At 40.7% G+C, this 18723-nt stretch overlaps 1 protein-coding gene across 1 annotated transcript in view; it reads left to right on the forward strand.

Annotated features, from left to right (window-relative positions):
* MAST3 (microtubule associated serine/threonine kinase 3) overlaps positions 1-18723 on the forward strand; it is a 308309-nt gene that overhangs the window by 254136 nt on the left and 35450 nt on the right. The window contains exons 19-20 of the mRNA XM_053702937.1: positions 1961-2115; positions 6498-6700. Of these exons, the coding sequence (XP_053558912.1) occupies positions 1961-2115; positions 6498-6700 (358 nt within the window). The remainder of the gene's footprint in view (positions 1-1960; positions 2116-6497; positions 6701-18723) is intronic.

Raw genomic sequence — 18723 nt, forward strand, 5'->3', positions numbered from 1 at the left:
ACTTGGGCCTTTAAAAATGAGGCCTCTGTTGAACAGATTTGCAAGGCTGCAACTTGGTCTTCACTTCACACCTTTTCAAAATTTTACAAATTTGACACTTTTGCTTCTTCGGAGGCTGTTTTTGGGAGAAAGGTTGCTTTCGTGTAAAGGTCCTGCCTGTCCCTCCCGTCATCCGTGTACTTTTAGCTTTGGTATTGGTATCCCATAAGTAATGGATGACCCGTGGACTGACTACACTTAACAGGAGAAAACATAATTTATGCTTACCTGATAAATTCCTTTCTCCTGTAGTGTAGTCAGTCCACGGCCCGCCCTGTTTTTACGGCAGGTCTAAATTTTACACCCTATAGTTTCTCCTTTCTCGTTTGGTTTCGGTCGAATGACTGGGTATGACGTAGAGGGGAGGAGCTATATAGCAGCTCTGCTTGGGTGATCCTCTTGCACTTCCTGTTAGGGAGGAGATATAATCCCATAAGTAATGGATGACCCGTGGACTGACTACACTACAGGAGAAAGGAATTTATCAGGTAAGCATAAATTATGTTTTTTAGAAACGTAAGTTTACTACCCCACCTTTTTTCTTTTAAGGTTCAGATAGAGCATACCATTTTAATTAACTTTCTAATTTACGTCTATCAATTTTTCTTCGTTCTCTTGGTATCTTTATTTGAAAAGCAGGAATGTAAGCTTAGGAGCCGGCCCATTTTTGCTTCAGAACTTGGGTAGCGCTTGGTGATTGGCGGCTAAATTGATAATAGGAATAAATTAGAAAGTTGCTTAATATGAGTCATAAAAGAAAGTTTGGGTTTCATATCCCTTTCATTTTTTTCAAAGCAAATTCAAGAATATTAATGTATTGAGTCTTACCCTGAATTTTAAGTCTTGCCGCTTACTCTGAATTTTAATTTCTTTTTAAGGAAAAAACTGAAATGCTCAATAAGTGTATAAAGCAAGGCCATTATTGTTCACAGAGGTTATTCATAATACATTTGAATAAATAAGTAGTCTTATGGAATATATGGGACCTAGCTTTGCATAAAGGACTCCATGATGAATAACAATTCAGACAGATTTCACATTGCCTTAATGGTTTTTGTTTTTCTCTAGTTATTGATAAAATTGTAGCCAGATGTTTAACGTTGTTAACTGTCATGTTTTCTGTGTGATACTGGTTTTAATAAAAAAAAAAAAATACTTAGGTAGGCTTCAGAGCAGCAGTGTACTACTGGGGAGATAGCTGGTAATTGGTGGCTATACACATATGCCTCTTGCCATTGGATCACATGATCTGTTCAGCTAGCTCCCAGTAGTGCATTCCTGTTAACAATGTGTTTAAAGAACAATTAAAAACAGTATAATTGCATAACCAACATGTATATAATAAAGACAATTATATACCGCTTACTCTGTATCTTAAATAAGCAGTAGATTTTAGCTATACGTATCCACTGTGAACTCTTGTAAATGCTCAGTGGGAGCTGGGGCCTCCATAAACTGTGCATATAGAAAGACTGCACAATTTTATAATGGAACTATACAAACTCATGCTCTATCTGAATCATGACTTTAATTTTGAATTGTGTTCCTTTAACCCCTTTGCAAGCAATAGTTCCAATAATAAAAGGCTCTTAAATACATTAGAATATTTTATGTGCCTTTTTAAAATAGCTTTTTTGAATATAATTTACAGGTATATCACATATTTTGCTTTCACTGCCTTCTATACCTTTGCATTTAGACACTGTTATAGCATTTATTGAGGACTGAGAAAAAGAAAGGCTGAAGATTCCTTTCTGTAGTATTGGGTCACACAGTTAGGAATGTTTTTGTTGTTTACAAAATGGAAATCCCATGAGCCTCTAATGTTGGATTACAGCTCTGTATGTCTTTAGAGATGCCCCCTCCCGAGAGTGGAGATGAGTTTCTTTTCATACCGGCTTTGTCTTTTTTCCATTACCAGGTATACAGCAGCTCTGAGCACCTAGCTACTCAGCTCAACCTCAGCTTCTCCTCCACTGAGAGAAGCCACAGTGATGAGAAGGAGGAGCGAGGGGAGAAGTGGGAGAGGATCACATCTGGAGAAGAGGATAAGGGCCGGCTCTTTAATGAGACTAGGTAAGAGTAAAATTAACAGGCATTTGCTATAGTCAAATTGTCAACTTAAAGTTATGGTAAATCCAAGCGTTAAACGCTAGAATTTACCATCACTAAAAATCAAGGGGGGTTTAAGTGATCAGTTCTAAAATAAAAGGGTGTTCAGCTCACCCTTCCTGTGCCTTTGTCCAACCCTAAATAGAGCGGCTCCAGCCGCCTATGGCACATTGTTCTCCTTCAATGAGGTGACGTTTGCACCTCTGAACCAATATCTGTGCATGCCAACTGACAGTGTTCTGTATGCACGCATGGCTATTGGTTCAGAGGTGCAAGTGGCACCTCATTGCTAGAAGACCGATGTGTCATGGGCGTCCGGAGCCCCTGAGTTTAGCGCTGTGCAACGGCACAGAAAGGGTGTGTTTAGCACCCTTTTTTTATTTTTTGGTCTGATCACTTTAACTCCTCTTGATTTTTAGTGATGGTAAATCCTAGTGTTTAAGGCTTGGATTTACCATCACTTTAATGATGCAAAGCATAATCATAGTTGGAAATAAAAATAAAAATTCTAATAACTAAATAAGAGAATTGCTCATAATTTCTTTGCATTTACCTAATTAGATTGCTATTTTAGTGGCTGACAGACAACATAAAAGCTAACCATGTCTCATCCGCATTTAAGGAACATTTACTTAATTGAATTTACCATAACATATTTAATGTTGGTTGTATAGTTTACTTTGCATAACATTTTTATTTATTTATTCTCTTCATTTTTTTCATTCTCATTTTAACTAGAGCAGGTATTAGTAAACTGGTTAGCTAATAAGCTTTACAAATTAAGAAAATGAGACCTTTCATATCAATGTAATGGCATTTGGGTGGACATGAACAATTTTCTGATTTATTTTTTTATATTGTCACAATGCAGATTTTTCTCAAGCCTTTTACCTGAGATTTAATGTATACGTCATTGCTTCATGGCGTATAAGAGGATATATACGCACCATTTCCTAACATAGATTTTCAGTTGATGCTTTAGGTTTTGCTGCTAATGATGTAGATACTAGCCTTGAAAGTAAATGCATAGCAGAAAAAGCAGCCATATAGATCAAATATTCAAAACGATGTTGTTAGAAATGTGTTGAAATAGTTACAGATTACATTTCACACAATATTACCTTAGTACTGCCTAACATGCAATAAAAGGTAATACACTTGTAATACCATCTATCACCTACACCAGTTATGGCTAACCTTGGTCCCCTGATGTTTCAAAACTACGTTTCCCATGATGCTCAACTAGAATGCAGGTGCTAAGGTTAGCCATCACGGATTTCAGGCAAATCACACAGCGCTACCTACTGGAATTACAATGTGGCAAACATTCTTCCAGTAGTGATATCAACCGCCTAACCCAGCACTGCTATTAAAAACAAGTGCTAACCTAAGTGTCACCTCTCTAGGTGTGGTGGAATTTACTTATTTTGTGCTAAAAGACTTATACAATGTGACATATAGCTTGGAGGGTAAACATTTTTTGTCCTTGAGGAACCCTAAGCCTTTTGCCATCCGATGTCTAAAATTAACTAGCTGTGCCTGGTACCTTTTTAACATCAAGAGCTACAAAACGCCTTGTTATTGTAGCGTCCCTCAGTTTCCACTTTTTAAATGATCATAGACTCGTATGGATGCTAAAGTCAAGAGTTTTGTATAGCACGGAACTTAGTATAAATGAGTAATTGGCAAATACACAATAATAAAAAAAAACAATACAATAGCACTTACTTTGTGTTTGAAATGAGCAGTAAAATATTTTCTGGCAAATTTCAAAGTTAATCCAATTTCCCTCCCCCTGTGTCATGCAACAGCCATCAGCCAATTACAAGATTCATTTATGTGTATATTGTGCACTTTTGCACAGAATAATTGAAACACAGGGCCGCCACTAGAAATTTTGGGGCCCCTGACTTAACCATTAATCAGGCCCCCCCCCCTCCTTTGACATGTGCAATTTTTGTCCAAGTGACTAAAACGTATATGCACTTTATTCTTAAGTGTCTATTTAAACTTGGAAATGTTGTAAAGGTAGTAACATACAGACACACTCATACACTGAAACACACACACTCACACATAAGGATTCACATATAGACACTCTAGCCGACATGAAAAGAAACGCACACAGACACCCAAACAGACACTCAGCACTTGTTTACATTGACCTGACAAGTAATGAGGTAAACTACAGTTTTGTAAAAAAAAAAGAGATTTAGAAAACAAAGTTTCTGATTATCTGTTTGTAAAGGAAGATGCCAACTAAATCATGACAACAGCATGCAGTGGCTGAAAGGAATTGCCCTGAACTGCCTAAATAATAATTTAAAGGTTAAATGGTGGATTGGTGACTTTCGGAAAGGTCTCATTAGTCTCAAAGTCTGTAGAAAAATGTGAATATTCAGTAGTAAGGTCAAAATGTCCTAAAAAGGAACAGACAATGGACACACACACAAACTCAAGCTTGCACATACACCCAAGGAAACACCGACAGAGACAGCCTCAGAAAACACACAAAGACATACACACACACAGAGACACCCACAGAAAACACACAAAGACATACACACACAGAGAGACAACTACATAAAACACAGAAAGACATACATACACACACCCTCACTGAGACATCCACAGAAAACACACAAAGACATACACACACCCTCACAGAGACACCAACAGAAAACACACACCCTCACAGGGACATCCACAGAAAACAGACATACACACCCACCCTCACAGAGGCATCCAGAGAAAATACACAAAGACAAACATAGACACGCCCTCACAGCGACACCAATAGAAAAAGCTCAGACATATGCACACACCCTCACGGACATCCACAGAAAATGCACAAAGACATACACACCAACCCTCACAGAGAGACCCACAGAAAAAAAATACATACATACTCATAGAGACACAAATAAAAGCATAAAGACATGAACACAGACACCCACAGAAACAGTCACAGGAGGAAACATTTATGCACCTTGCATCCCCTAAATCAACAGTGTGTGACATGCATGATAAAAAATTGCAGAAATTAAGAGATCACTTTTTAAAGAATCATATTTGTAAATGTGCAAACAAAAATAATTCTGTGAATTCAAAATTGTACATTAATGATCTGGGTAGATGGCTAGATAAAGAAAAGTACTTTTAAAAGGTTGACATATGTTTGTTTTTTCCCCATTTTCCCCAACCAAGAGCACCACTTCAAATATAGTGTACAAATGTTCCCATCTGTCAGCTGTACTTATGGCTTTTGAAAATGCTGTACTCTATATGGTCTTGGTGGAACCATAAGCTGTGGTACTCATACCATTAGATCTGGTTAAATGCAGGATTTAGGCTTGTTGGTATGTATTTCAAAATTAAGTCAGCTGTAGTGTAAACTGAACAGTTTTAAGTTAACCTGTCTCATTTCAAACACTTAGCAATCTTAGTCTGAGAGTATAACATTTTATGCAGACGTAAAAATCTTAGATAAAATGCCTCCTTGCATCTGGAAAGTCCTTGCATAAAGGGGCAGTAAACTGGAATGTAATTAATGGTAGGTGCCCTTTTGGCAGATATGCATTTTATATATATATATATATATATCTGCCAAAAGGGCATCTACCATTTGTGTATTGCAGAGGAAACATTTCTGCATGGTTTTAAATATAGAATTTCTACAGCATTGTCAAATAATCATAAATACACTGCTGCTAAAAAAAAAAGTGTTTTTATGGACCCCTGGCCCCACCATACAACTACTACAACACTGAAGTTACAATCCGAAATTGCACAAAGAAATAAAAAAACACTTGCTAAGTAAGTCCTACCTCCTCTGCAAATGAAAGTGATCTGCCGTCTTACTCAGGCACACACTGTACAAACAAAGTGACAAGTCTGTCTCACACTGTGCATAGTGGTTTAGTGCACACTCAGAAATCCTCTCAAATGCTAATACTTTACTCCTTGTTATAACATTTCCCATGCTCGATTAGCACTCTGCTGTAGTACCCACTGGTGGCTGACAAAATTAAAAAAAAAATTTTTTTGTTCTTGCCTCATGGGGCCCCCTGGCCCATTGGGCCCCTGACAGGAGTCACCCCTGTCACTTCCTGATTGCGGCCCTGTTGAAACATATCAAAGTTTTTTTGTTTTTTTAAATTGCATAGTTTATATAAATCATGATACTTTTATTTTGACTTTAGTGGCCCCTAAACTTGGGTAATTATCTTCATGACTGACCTTTTTATATCCCTTGTCTTGCCAGTTACATTATTCCTTGAGAACCTTTTTGTTTTTAAACACAAAGACAAGTGAATGTGAGTCAAGCTTTTTTGTTGTCTTTGTAGATTACGTTCATGGACATCTTCTGGTTCCTCCCACCATTCATTTTTAAGTGATCGCAGTACCAGCCCCTGTGTCCTGACCAGCACCTGCAGCCTGGACACCATGCCTAAATTTGCATTCTCATCAGAAGATGAAAACTCTGACCATAAATCTGAAAGACCCAGCTTTATAATAGGAAACACCTCAAAACCTACTTCACTTTGTGGTAAGGGTAATGACCTGAGAAAAATGCGCTCTTTTGTTATAGCAATTTATTTTTTTATACATTTTCTAGGTTTATTTAATATTTAAGCAATTTTTAGTTATCTTTTATACATGCAAAACAAAAAAACTTGGCTCACCTTAGTAGCACTCGCCAACAAAGACAAGCCCTTTAAGTAGGAGCTGGACAGAAAACCCATGCAGATGTATTTTAATATGCCTATGTTAAAGGGATATGAATGTTAAAATTTAAACATGCATTATTCAGAAAAACTGTAGAATTTTAAACAACTTTCTTATTTCTAATATCAGTTACTTATTTCTCCAACATAGGTGTGTCCGGTCCACGGCGTCATCCTTACTTGTGGGATATTCTCCTCCCCAACAGGAAATGGCAAAGAGCCCAGCAAAGCTGGTCACATGATCCCTCCTAGGCTCCGCCTACCCCAGTCATTCTCTTTGCCGTTGTACAGGCAACATCTCCACGGAGATGGCTTAGAGTTTTTTAGTGTTTAACTGTAGTTTTTATTATTCAATCAAGAGTTTGTTATTTTAAAATAGTGCTGGTATGTACTATTTACTCAGAAACAGAAAAGAGATGAAGATTTCTGTTTGTATGAGGAAAATGATTTTAGCACCGTAACTAAAATCCATGGCTGTTCCACACAGGACTGTTGAGAGCAATTAACTTCAGTTGGGGGAACAGTGTGCAGTCTCTTGCTGCTTGAGGTATGACACATTCTAACAAGACGATGTAATGCTGGAAGCTGTCATTTTTCCCTATGGGATCCGGTAAGCCATGTTTATTACGATGGTAAATAAGGGCTTCACAAGGGCTTATTAAGATTGTAGACTTTTCTGGGCTAAATCGATTCAGTTTTAAAATATATTTAGCCTTGAGGAATCATTTTATCTGGGTATATTGATATTATAATATCGGCAGGCACTGTATTAGACACCTTATTTCTCTGGGGCTTTCCCAAAGCATAAGCAGAGCCTCATTTTCGCGCCGGTGTGGCGCACTTGTTTTTGAGAGGCATGGCATGCAGTCGCATGTGAGAGGAGCTCTGATACTTAGAAAAGGCTTTCTGAAGGCGTCATTTGGTATCGTATTCCCCTTTGGGTTTGGTTGGGTCTCAGCAAAGCAGATACCAGGGACTGTAAAGGGGTTAAAGTGTTAAAACGGCTCCGGTTCCGTTATTTTAAGGGTTAAAGCTTCCAAATTTGGTGTGCAATACTTTTAAGGCTTTAAGACACTGTGGTGAAAATTTGGTGAATTTTGTACAATTCCTTCATGTTTTTTCGCAATTGCAGTAATAAAGTGTGTTCAGTTTAAAATTTAAAGTGACAGTAACGGTTTTATTTTAAAACGTTTTTTGTACTTTATTATCAAGTTCATGCCTGTTTAACATGTCTGAACTACCAGATAGACTGTGTTCTGAATGTGGGGAAGCCAGAATTCCTGTTCATTTAAATAAATGTGATTTATGTGATAATGACAATGATGCCCAAGATGATTCCTCAAGTGAGGGGAGTAAGCATGGTACTGCATCATTCCCTCCTTCGTCTACACGAGTCTTGCCCACTCAGGAGGCCCCTAGTACATCTAGCGCGCCAATACTCCTTACTATGCAACAATTAACGGCTGTAATGGATAATTCTGTCAAAAACATTTTAGCCAAAATGAACCCTTGTCAGCGTAAGCGTGGCTGCTCTGTTTTAGTTACTGAAGAGCATGACGACGCTGATATTAATATCTCTGAAGGGCCCCTAACCCAATCTGAGGGGGCCAGGGAGGTTTTGTCTGAGGGAGAAATTACTGATTCAGGGAACATTTCTCAACAGGCTGAACCTGATGTAATTGCATTTAAATTTAAGTTGGAACATCTCCGCATTCTGCTTAAGGAGGTATTATCCACTCTGGATGATTGTGAAAAGTTGGTCATCCCAGAGAAACTATGTAAAATGGACAAGTTCCTAGAGGTGCCGGAGCTCCCAGAAGCTTTTCCTATACCCAAGCGGGTGGCGGACATTGTTAATAAAGAATGGGAAAGGCCCGGTATTCCTTTCGTCCCTCCCCCCATATTTAAAAAATTGTTTCCTATGGTCGACCCCAGAAAGGACTTATGGCAGACAGTCCCCAAGGTCGAGGGAGCGGTTTCTACTTTAAACAAACGCACCACTATACCCATAGAAGATAGTTGTGCTTTCAAAGATCCTATGGATAAAAAATTAGAAGGTTTGCTTAAAAAGATGTTTGTTCAGCAGGGTTACCTTCTACAACCAATTTCATGCATTGTCCCTGTCACTACAGCCGCATGTTTCTGGTTTGATGAGCTGATAAAGGCGCTCGATAGTGATTCTCCTCCTTATGAGGAGATTATGGACAGAATCAATGCTCTCAAATTGGCTAATTCTTTCACCCTAGACGCCACTTTGCAATTGGCTAGGTTAGCGGCTAAGAATTCTGGGTTTGCTATTGTGGCGCGCAGAGCGCTTTGGTTGAAATCTTGGTCGGCTGATGCGTCTTCCAAGAACAAGCTACTAAACATTCCTTTCAAGGGGAAAACGCTGTTTGGCCCTGACTTGAAAGAGATTATCTCGGATATCACTGGGGGTAAGGGCCACGCCCTTCCTCAGGATCGGCCTTTCAAGGCGAAAAATAGGCCTAATTTTCGTCCCTTTCGTAAAAACGGACCAGCCCAAAGTGCTACGTCCTTTAAGCAAGAGGGTAATACTTCTCAAGCCAAGCCAGCTTGGAGACCAATGCAAGGCTGGAACAAGGGAAAGCAGGCCAAGAAGCCTGCCACTGCTACCAAGACAGCATGAAATATTGGCCCCCGATCCGGGACCGGATCTGGTGGGGGGCAGACTCTCTCTCTTCGCTCAGGCTTGGGCAAGAGATGTTCTGGATCCTTGGGCGCTAGAAATAGTCTCCCAGGGTTATCTTCTGGAATTCAAGGGACTTCCCCCAAGGGGGAGGTTCCACAGGTCTCAGTTGTCTTCAGACCACATAAAAAGACAGGCGTTCTTACATTGTGTAGAAGACCTGTTAAAAATGGGAGTGATTCATCCTGTTCCACTAAGAGAACAAGGGATGGGGTTCTACTCCAATCTGTTCATAGTTCCCAAAAAAGAGGGAACGTTCAGACCAATCTTAGATCTCAAGATCTTAAACAAGTTTCTCAAGGTTCCATCTTTCAAGATGGAAACCATTCGAACTATTCTTCCTTCCATCCAGGAGGGCCAATTCATGACCACGGTGGATTTAAAGGATGCGTATCTACATATTCCTATCCACAAGGAACATCATCGGTTCCTAAGGTTTGCATTCCTGGACAAACATTACCAGTTCGTGGCGCTTCCTTTCGGATTAGCCACTGCTCCAAGGATTTTCACAAAGGTACTAGGGTCCCTTCTAGCGGTGCTAAGACCAAGGGGCATTGCAGTAGTACCTTACCTGGACGACATTCTGATTCAAGCGTCGTCCCTTCCTCAAGCAAAGGCTCACACGGACATTGTCCTGGCCTTTCTCAGATCTCACGGCTGGAAAGTGAACGTGGAAAAGAGTTCTCTATCCCCGTCAACAAGGGTTCCCTTCTTGGGAACAATTATAGACTCCTTAGAAATGAGGATCTTTCTAACAGAGGCCAGAAAAACAAAACTTCTAGACTCTTGTCGGATACTTCATTCCGTTCCTCTTCCTTCCATAGCTCAGTGCATGGAAGTGATCGGGTTGATGGTAGCGGCGATGGACATAGTTCCTTTTGCGCGCATTCATCTAAGACCATTACAACTGTGCATGCTCAGTCAGTGGAATGGGGACTATACAGACTTGTCTCCGAAGATACAAGTAAATCAGAGGACCAGAGACTCACTCCGTTGGTGGCTGTCCCTGGACAATCTGTCTCAAGGGATGACGTTCCGCAGACCAGAGTGGGTCATTGTCACGACCGACGCCAGTCTGATGGGCTGGGGCGCGGTCTGGGGATCCCTGAAAGCTCAGGGTCTTTGGTCTCGGGAAGAATCTCTTCTACCGATAAATATTCTGGAACTGAGAGCGATATTCAATGCTCTCAAGGCCTGGCCTCGGCTAGCGAGGACCAAGTTCATACGGTTTCAATCAGACAACATGACAACTGTTGCGTACATCAACCATCAGGGGGGAACAAGGAGTTCCCTAGCGATGGAAGAAGTGACCAAAATCATTCTATGGGCGGAGTCTCACTCCTGCCACCTGTCTGCTATCCACATCCCAGGAGTGGAAAATTGGGAAGCGGATTTTCTGAGTCGTCGGACATTGCATCCGGGGGAGTGGGAACTCCATCCGGAAATCTTTGCCCAAGTCACTCACCTGTGGGGCATTCCAGACATGGATCTGATGGCCTCTCGTCAGAACTTCAAAGTTCCTTGCTACGGGGCCAGATCCAGGGATCCCAAGGCGGCTCTAGTGGATGCACTAGTAGCACCTTGGACCTTCAAACTAGCTTATGTGTTCCCGCCATTTCCTCTCATCCCCAGGCTGGTAGCCAGGATCAATCAGGAGAAGGCGTCGGTGATCTTGATAGCTCCTGCGTGGCCACGCAGGACTTGGTATGCAGATCTGGTGAATATGTCATCGGCTCCACCTTGGAAGCTACCTTTGAGACGAGACCTTCTTGTTCAGGGTCCGTTCGAACATCCGAATCTGGTTTCACTCCAGCTGACTGCTTGGAGATTGAACGCTTGATTTTATCGAAGCGAGGATTCTCAGATTCTGTTATCGATACTCTTGTTCAGGCCAGAAAGCCTGTAACTAGAAAGATTTACCACAAAATTTGGAAAAGATATATCTGTTGGTGTGAATCTAAAGGATTCCCTTGGGACAAGGTTAAGATTCCTAGGATTCTATCCTTCCTTCAAGAAGGATTGGAAAAAGGATTATCTGCAAGTTCCCTGAAGGGACAGATTTCTGCCTTGTCGGTATTACTTCACAAAAAGCTGGCAGCTGTGCCAGATGTTCAAGCCTTTGTTCAGGCTCTGGTTAGAATCAAGCCTGTTTACAAACCTTTGACTCCTCCTTGGAGTCTCAATTTAGTTCTTTCAGTTCTTCAGGGGGTTCCGTTTGAACCCTTACATTCCGTTGATATTAAGTTATTATCTTGGAAAGTGTTGTTTTTAGTTGCGATTTCTTCTGCTAGAAGAGTCTCAGAATTATCTGCTCTGCAGTGTTCTCCTCCTTATCTGGTGTTCCATGCAGATAAGGTGGTTTTACGTACTAAACCTGGTTTTCTTCCAAAAGTTGTTTCTAACAAAAACATTAACCAGGAGATTATCGTACCTTCTCTGTGTCCAAAACCAGTTTCAAAGAAGGAACGTTTGCTGCACAATTTGGATGTTGTTCGCGCTCTAAAATTCTATTTAGATGCTACAAAGGATTTTAGACAAACATCTTCCTTGTTTGTTGTTTATTCAGGTAAAAGGAGAGGTCAAAAAGCAACTTCTACCTCTCTCTCTTTTTGGATTAAAAGCATCATCAGATTGGCTTACGAGACTGCCGGACGGCAGCCTCCCGAAAGAATTACAGCTCATTCCACTAGGGCTGTGGCTTCCACATGGGCCTTCAAGAACGAGGCTTCTGTTGATCAGATATGTAGGGCAGCGACTTGGTCTTCACTGCACACTTTTACCAAATTTTACAAGTTTGATACTTTTGCTTCTTCTGAGGCTATTTTTGGGAGAAAGGTTTTGCAAGCCGTGGTGCCTTCCATTTAGGTGACCTGATTTGCTCCCTCCCTTCATCCGTGTCCTAAAGCTTTGGTATTGGTTCCCACAAGTAAGGATGACGCCGTGGACCGGACACACCTATGTTGGAGAAAACAGAATTTATGTTTACCTGATAAATTTCTTTCTCCAACGGTGTGTCCGGTCCACGGCCCGCCCTGGTTTTTTAATCAGGTCTGATAATTTATTTTCTTTAACTACAGTCACCACGGTACCATATGGTTTCTCCTATGCAAATATTCCTCCTTAACGTCGGTCGAATGACTGGGGTAGGCGGAGCCTAGGAGGGATCATGTGACCAGCTTTGCTGGGCTCTTTGCCATTTCCTGTTGGGGAGGAGAATATCCCACAAGTAAGGATGACGCCGTGGACCGGACACACCGTTGGAGAAAGAAATTTATCAGGTAAACATAAATTCTGTTTTTTACTTTGTATCCTATTGTTGAAACATCACTCCTTTCCATGAGAGCATATTAAAGCAGACTCCGAGGTTTGTACTTGTCTTGAGCACTTTAGTGCTCAAGCGACACATACACGCTCCTGAGCCTACCTAAGTATGTTGTCATGGAAATATGCTATGTTTCTACAAAGTAGGTTAAAAGAAGGAGGTCAATTTGATATATGCTATATATGATTTTGCTATACTTCTCCAAGGAGCGTTCCCTGCATTTCTGGATGTGAAGGAAATACAAGCTCATTGCAATATAGCACTGCATAACATGACTATTATGCTGCATTTATGCTTTGTATTTTATATTACTTTGCTCTTCAGATTAAGTTTTATTACATTTAAACTTTGGACTTTATATTTTGCATTTTATTTTGTATACAACAGTGTATTTATTTAGGATCATGATTTTACAATTTCTGATTATGCTTTCACAGTTTCTGTGTAGCTTTAACAAATTAGGATCATACTTTGTATTTAAATGTATCTTCTGCAAATTGCATTGCACTTTGTTTTTAATCTTTTAAAATAAAATTGAAAAACTGACAGCTCCAGTTCCCCAGAGAGCTTCTTTACTTTATATGGGCTCGATAAGCAAATGAGAAAATGATAGTGCAGACTTCACAGTGGCTGAAATCACTGAATTCTATAGGAGAAATGGCGGAATCTGAGAGATGTCTTCCATAGAGAATGGAAAATACCTGGGGCTGATATAAAGCCTCAGTTTGCATCAATTACAAATTAAACTGAAATGTTTTACTACAACTTGATTTTGCCTATAGTTTAGTATCCATTACTTTTCTGTCAGCTACATACAGCTGGTGAGAAAAATCAGTGAGACCGGCTTGTTTAAAATTCATACAGCATTTCACAAGACTTGTGGGAGAGCTTCAGACATACCCTGGGAAACTCCCCTGTTCAGCCCAGGGAACTGCTCTGTCACTCCCACTTTCTGAAACTTTTATTTTACAATAGAGAAAATACTAAGTGCAATGTAAGTTGAAAAATATAGACAGAAATACAAAAAGTATTATCCTTATTTGTTAAAGTGACACAAACTTTCAAAACATAATCAGAATTTGTAAAATCACAGCTGGATCTAAATCTTAAATGTATTAACAAATAAAATGGTAAGTTCAAAGCTTGAATTTAATAATACTGAAAGGACCCAATCTGATGTGTAAAGTAATCTAAAAAGCAATGCAGTAAGTCAGGACTCGACAAACCCTGGAGCCAGGTAGCTACTGACTCCTAGAATTTTACCTCTGGCTCCTAACTTTTTGGATTATTCTCCAATTTCTACATATAATTACCACTGTCTGGCTCCTAAAAGTATGACTGGCTCATAAATATTCTTACTGGCTCCTAAATTTTAAACAAATTGGTCAACACCTGCAGTTAGTGTAACAAAACTCTCATAAAATGTAGTGCTGTATTGCACGGTGCTTGTCTTTCCTTCAGATTCAGAAATGAGAGATCTTGCAGTGCTGGAGAATTCAGCCCTTTTTCTTTAAACATTCAGTGGGTTCAGCCCCTGTGTAGTCTGCACTACAATTATTCTCCAACTAGGAGAATCTTTGATCATCAGGCCCCATGCAAGAACTTTTTCTTCACCCCAGTTGCACTTCCCCCTGCATTGTCACCATTTCTACCCCATAAAACTGGGCTTTGCAAGTACACAATTCAATAATAATTATTCCCAAAATAGTGCTTTATAAGCATGCGTCTAGCAGACATACTGGCATTTATTATTAAACACTTTATGTTCATAAACCCTGTTGTGCTATCAGCCTTGATTCTTGCAAATAAATTACACCTATTTTACTTTATTGTCTATAACTCTTGATACCGAATATGTACTTTAACCTTCTTACACCAACAAGGAGCTTATGAAATGAAAATCATAACATCCTTTGAAATTTTCCTCCTTTGCTAATGTTGTAAAAAAAAAAAACAGCAGTAGCACCATGACAGTTCTGTTTTTGTTAGAAAAGCAGAAATATCTTATGAAATAGTTAGGAATTATAGGACATATGACTGCACTTTTTGGCCTCCTTACTAGCATAGACATTGAGCAGATTTCAGCAGCCCTGTTTTTGATTCTTATTTTATTAGAAGTGTGACGTTTCCCATAATCTAGTACCCTGCTATTTAGGAACATTGTACAGCTTCAAAAGCCTTTATCCAAACTACTTTAATAGTTTGGAATTTTTCAGACTATTTTAATGGAACCGCTTGGAGAGGGGATGGGACCAACATTGACTTATTCCATTTAGGTGTCATAATACAGCTTATACATGCAATCTAAAGGTAGTTTTCTATAACATTTTTTGAATACCTTTTTATACATAGTACCATCAGAAAGATTTATGCAATATTTATATTTAATAAAGGTTTCCTTCCTAAGATAGGGAGAGTCCACGGCTTCATTTCTTACTGTTGGGAAATACAACACCTGGCCACCAGGAGGAGGCAAAGACACCCCAGCCAAAGGCTTAGATATCCCTCCAACTTCCTCATTACCCCAGTCTTTCTTTGCCTTTTGTTACGTTAGGAGGTGGCAGAGAAGTGGCAGAAGATTCAGAGATTCCTGAAAAAGGGTATCTGCCCTTCGAGATAGGACTGTATTTTAAGTAGTCATGTCAACCTCTCAGTGAGAGTGTTGATAAAAGTTAGAGTCTGGAGATGCAGGGAAAGGTTTTCTGTGAAACCATCCAGACTACTGCTAACAGCTCCTAAGCAATCAGTGTTGACGAGTTTCACTGCCTGCTTTCTCTCACTCAAGTCCATGTCAGGATCACTGCTAAAAGACTGTTACACTTGAGAGGCTGTGTTCTGTTCCACAGCATGGATCCTGGAGGTAAGATTGTTTAAATTTTTACACATAAAACGCTATAACAGGGTTACAGTGTGGCTCCTTTATACTTTGATAGGGTCCAGGGTTAATGTCCTCTGAAGGGAGTTTATTGAACAGTTGGGGTTAATTAATCAGTGTATTAATTATTTACATGCTGCTTTGTGTGATTTTTTTCCTGGGCTGATAGACTGTGTGTTTTTGGCTGGAACAAACAGGTTTCACTTTCGTTTTTGAAAGTGTTGCACAGCTGCTATTACTTGCTGTACTTAACTCTGTTAATTTCCCCCATTCTGCCTTAGACTTGAACCTGAGGAGAGCGTTTCCTCTGTTTACTGTCTAGGAGGTTCTGAGTGCCCCAGCCATTGGGAGTATAAAGGTGCAGTTTTCTATAATAAAAAACAAAATTTTTTTGTGTCCTTCTGTGGGTATAATGTGAGCTTTGGAGGAGTCTGACATGTTAGAAGGTACTCCTTTTGTACTAAATCATACCTGTTTATATTGTGAGGAGGCCGTGGTTTTCCCGCCCACTCAATTATGTTCCACATGCCTTAACACCGTTATAAAGTCTAAGAAGGGAGACGAGCCTGCTAAGGATCTTAGTCCTTCTGAGCCGTCTACCTCTCAGGACTCCGTGTCCCGTAAGATTACTACCTTGCTACATTATCCACTCCACATGCAGTTCCCCATAGCACATCTAATCCTCATCTGGAGGGGGCCCTATTCCTGTGGACTTTGCCATGCAGTTACAAACGGCGGTTTCTGCGGCCCTCAGTGCATTACCTCGCTCTAACAAATGCATGAGAAAGGTTAAACATAGTTCTCCTGACCCGGAGTCCTCTAAATATTTATCGGATTTAGCCATTAGTCTGTTATCCTATGATGAGTTAACCTCTGTAGCTTCAGAGGGTGAATGTTCTGGGTCAGAGTCCTCAGCGTCTAAGCCTCCTGCTGCAGGGGAACCGTCCTTTTAGATTTAAAATTGAGCACTTGCGTTTTTTATTAAAGGAGATTCTGTCTACGTTAGAGGTTCCAGAGGCCGCGCTGCCTAAAGAACCTATGATACCTAAAGTCGACAGAGTTTACAAAGACAGGAAAGTTCCTTTTACTTTTTCTGTGCCGGTTAAAATGGCGAACATTATTAAGAACGAATGGGAAAGAATTGGTTCTTCCTTTTCCCCCTCGTCTTCTTTTAAAAAGTTGCTCCCGTTCTTGGACTCTCAACTTGATTTGTGGGGCTCCATTCCTAAGGTGGATGGTGCTATCTCTATGCTTGCTAAACGTACTACTATACCTGTTGAGGATAGTTCTTAGTTCACAGAGCCAATGGATAAGAAAATAACCTTTCTGAGAAAAATGTTTCAACACACAGGATTTTAGTTTCAACCGGAGGCTGCAGTTGCGGCTACCTACTGGTGAGGCTCTTTGTCGGAAATCATTGAGGTGCAGTCTCCCCTCAAGTCAGAATTAAAGCTCTGAGAATTGCTAATTCTTTTATCTGTGATGCGAACATGCAAATTAATCGCCTAAATGCAAAGGCCTCTGGCTTTGCAGTCCTAGACCGCCAGGCGCTCTGGTTGAAGTCTTGGTCTGCGGATATGACTTCTAAGTCCAGACTCCTTTCTCTTCCCTTCAAGGGAAAGATTTTATTTGGTCCATGCCTGAACTCCATTATTTCTACGGTTATCGGAGGCAAGGGTGCCTTCCTACCACAAGATAAGAAGTCTAAGGGACGACAATCTTCTAATTTTCGTTTCTTTCGTTCTAACAAATCCCAACGACAACAATCCTCCTCCAAGCCTTAGCAACCCAAGAGTACTTGGAAGCCGGCTCAGTCCTGGAATAAATCCAAGCAGAATAAGAAGCCCACCCAAAACAAATCGTCATGAAGGGGCAGCCCCCGATCTGGGATCAGATTGTGTAAGGGGCAGACTGTCTCTTTTTTCAGATGTGTGGTTCAAGGACGTACAGGATCTGTGGGTCCTGGAGGTGGTATCTCAGGGATATAAGATAGGGTTCAAATCTCATCCGCCAAGAGGCAGATTTCTTTTCTCAAATCTGTCTACCAGACCAGAAAAGAGGGATGCCTTTCTCGGGTGTGTCCGGGATCTATCCTACTTAGGAGTTGTTGTCCCAGTGCCTATCGAAAAAAGAGGTTTGGGGTTTTATTCGAACCTTTTCGTGGTCCCAAAGAAGGAGGGAACTTTCCGCCCAATTCTGGACCTAAAGTGCTTAAACAAATTTCTCAGTGTCCCTTCCTTCAAGATGGAGACAATAAGGTCCATCCTTCCTTTAATTTAGGAAGGCCAGTTTATGACCACTATAGATCTGAAGGACGCTTACCTTCATGTTCCAATCTACAGGGAGCACTTTCAGTTCCTGAGGTTTGCATTCCTGGACCAGCACTTCCAGTTCATTGCCCTTCCGTTTGGCGTAGCTACTGCCCCAAGAATCATTACGAAGGTTCTGGGGGCTCTTCTAGCCATTGCCAGAACTCAGGGTATTGCAGTAGCCCCATACTTGAATGATATTCTGGTTCAAGCACCATCCTTTCATCTTTCGGAAGAATTCTCGGAGTCCCTTCTGGATGGAAGATAAACTTAGAAAAGAGTTCTCTTATCCCTAGTACCATGGTGTATTTCCTGGGTACTATAATAGACTCCATATCCATGAGGATATTTCTAACAGACCAGAGACGTTGCAAGCTATCTTCAGCATGTCTTGCCCTCCGGACCTCTTTGAGTCCTTCTGTGGCTCAGTGTATGGAGGTGATTGGTTTCATAGTGTCCTGCATGGACATCATTCCTTTTGCCAGGTTCCGTCTCAGACCTTTACAACTGTGCATGCTGTTCCCCTAACAAACTTCAGTTAGTTTATCTTGGCCACAGCAGAAAGAGCAGGGCTAAGGGGACCAGCAGACTGGATGCTGTCTTCCCAAGGCTGCATGGCTACAGTGTGAGAT

The sequence above is a fragment of the Bombina bombina genome, chromosome 2 (genome assembly GCF_027579735.1).
Source record: "Bombina bombina isolate aBomBom1 chromosome 2, aBomBom1.pri, whole genome shotgun sequence".
NCBI classification, from domain to species: Eukaryota; Metazoa; Chordata; class Amphibia; order Anura; family Bombinatoridae; genus Bombina; species Bombina bombina.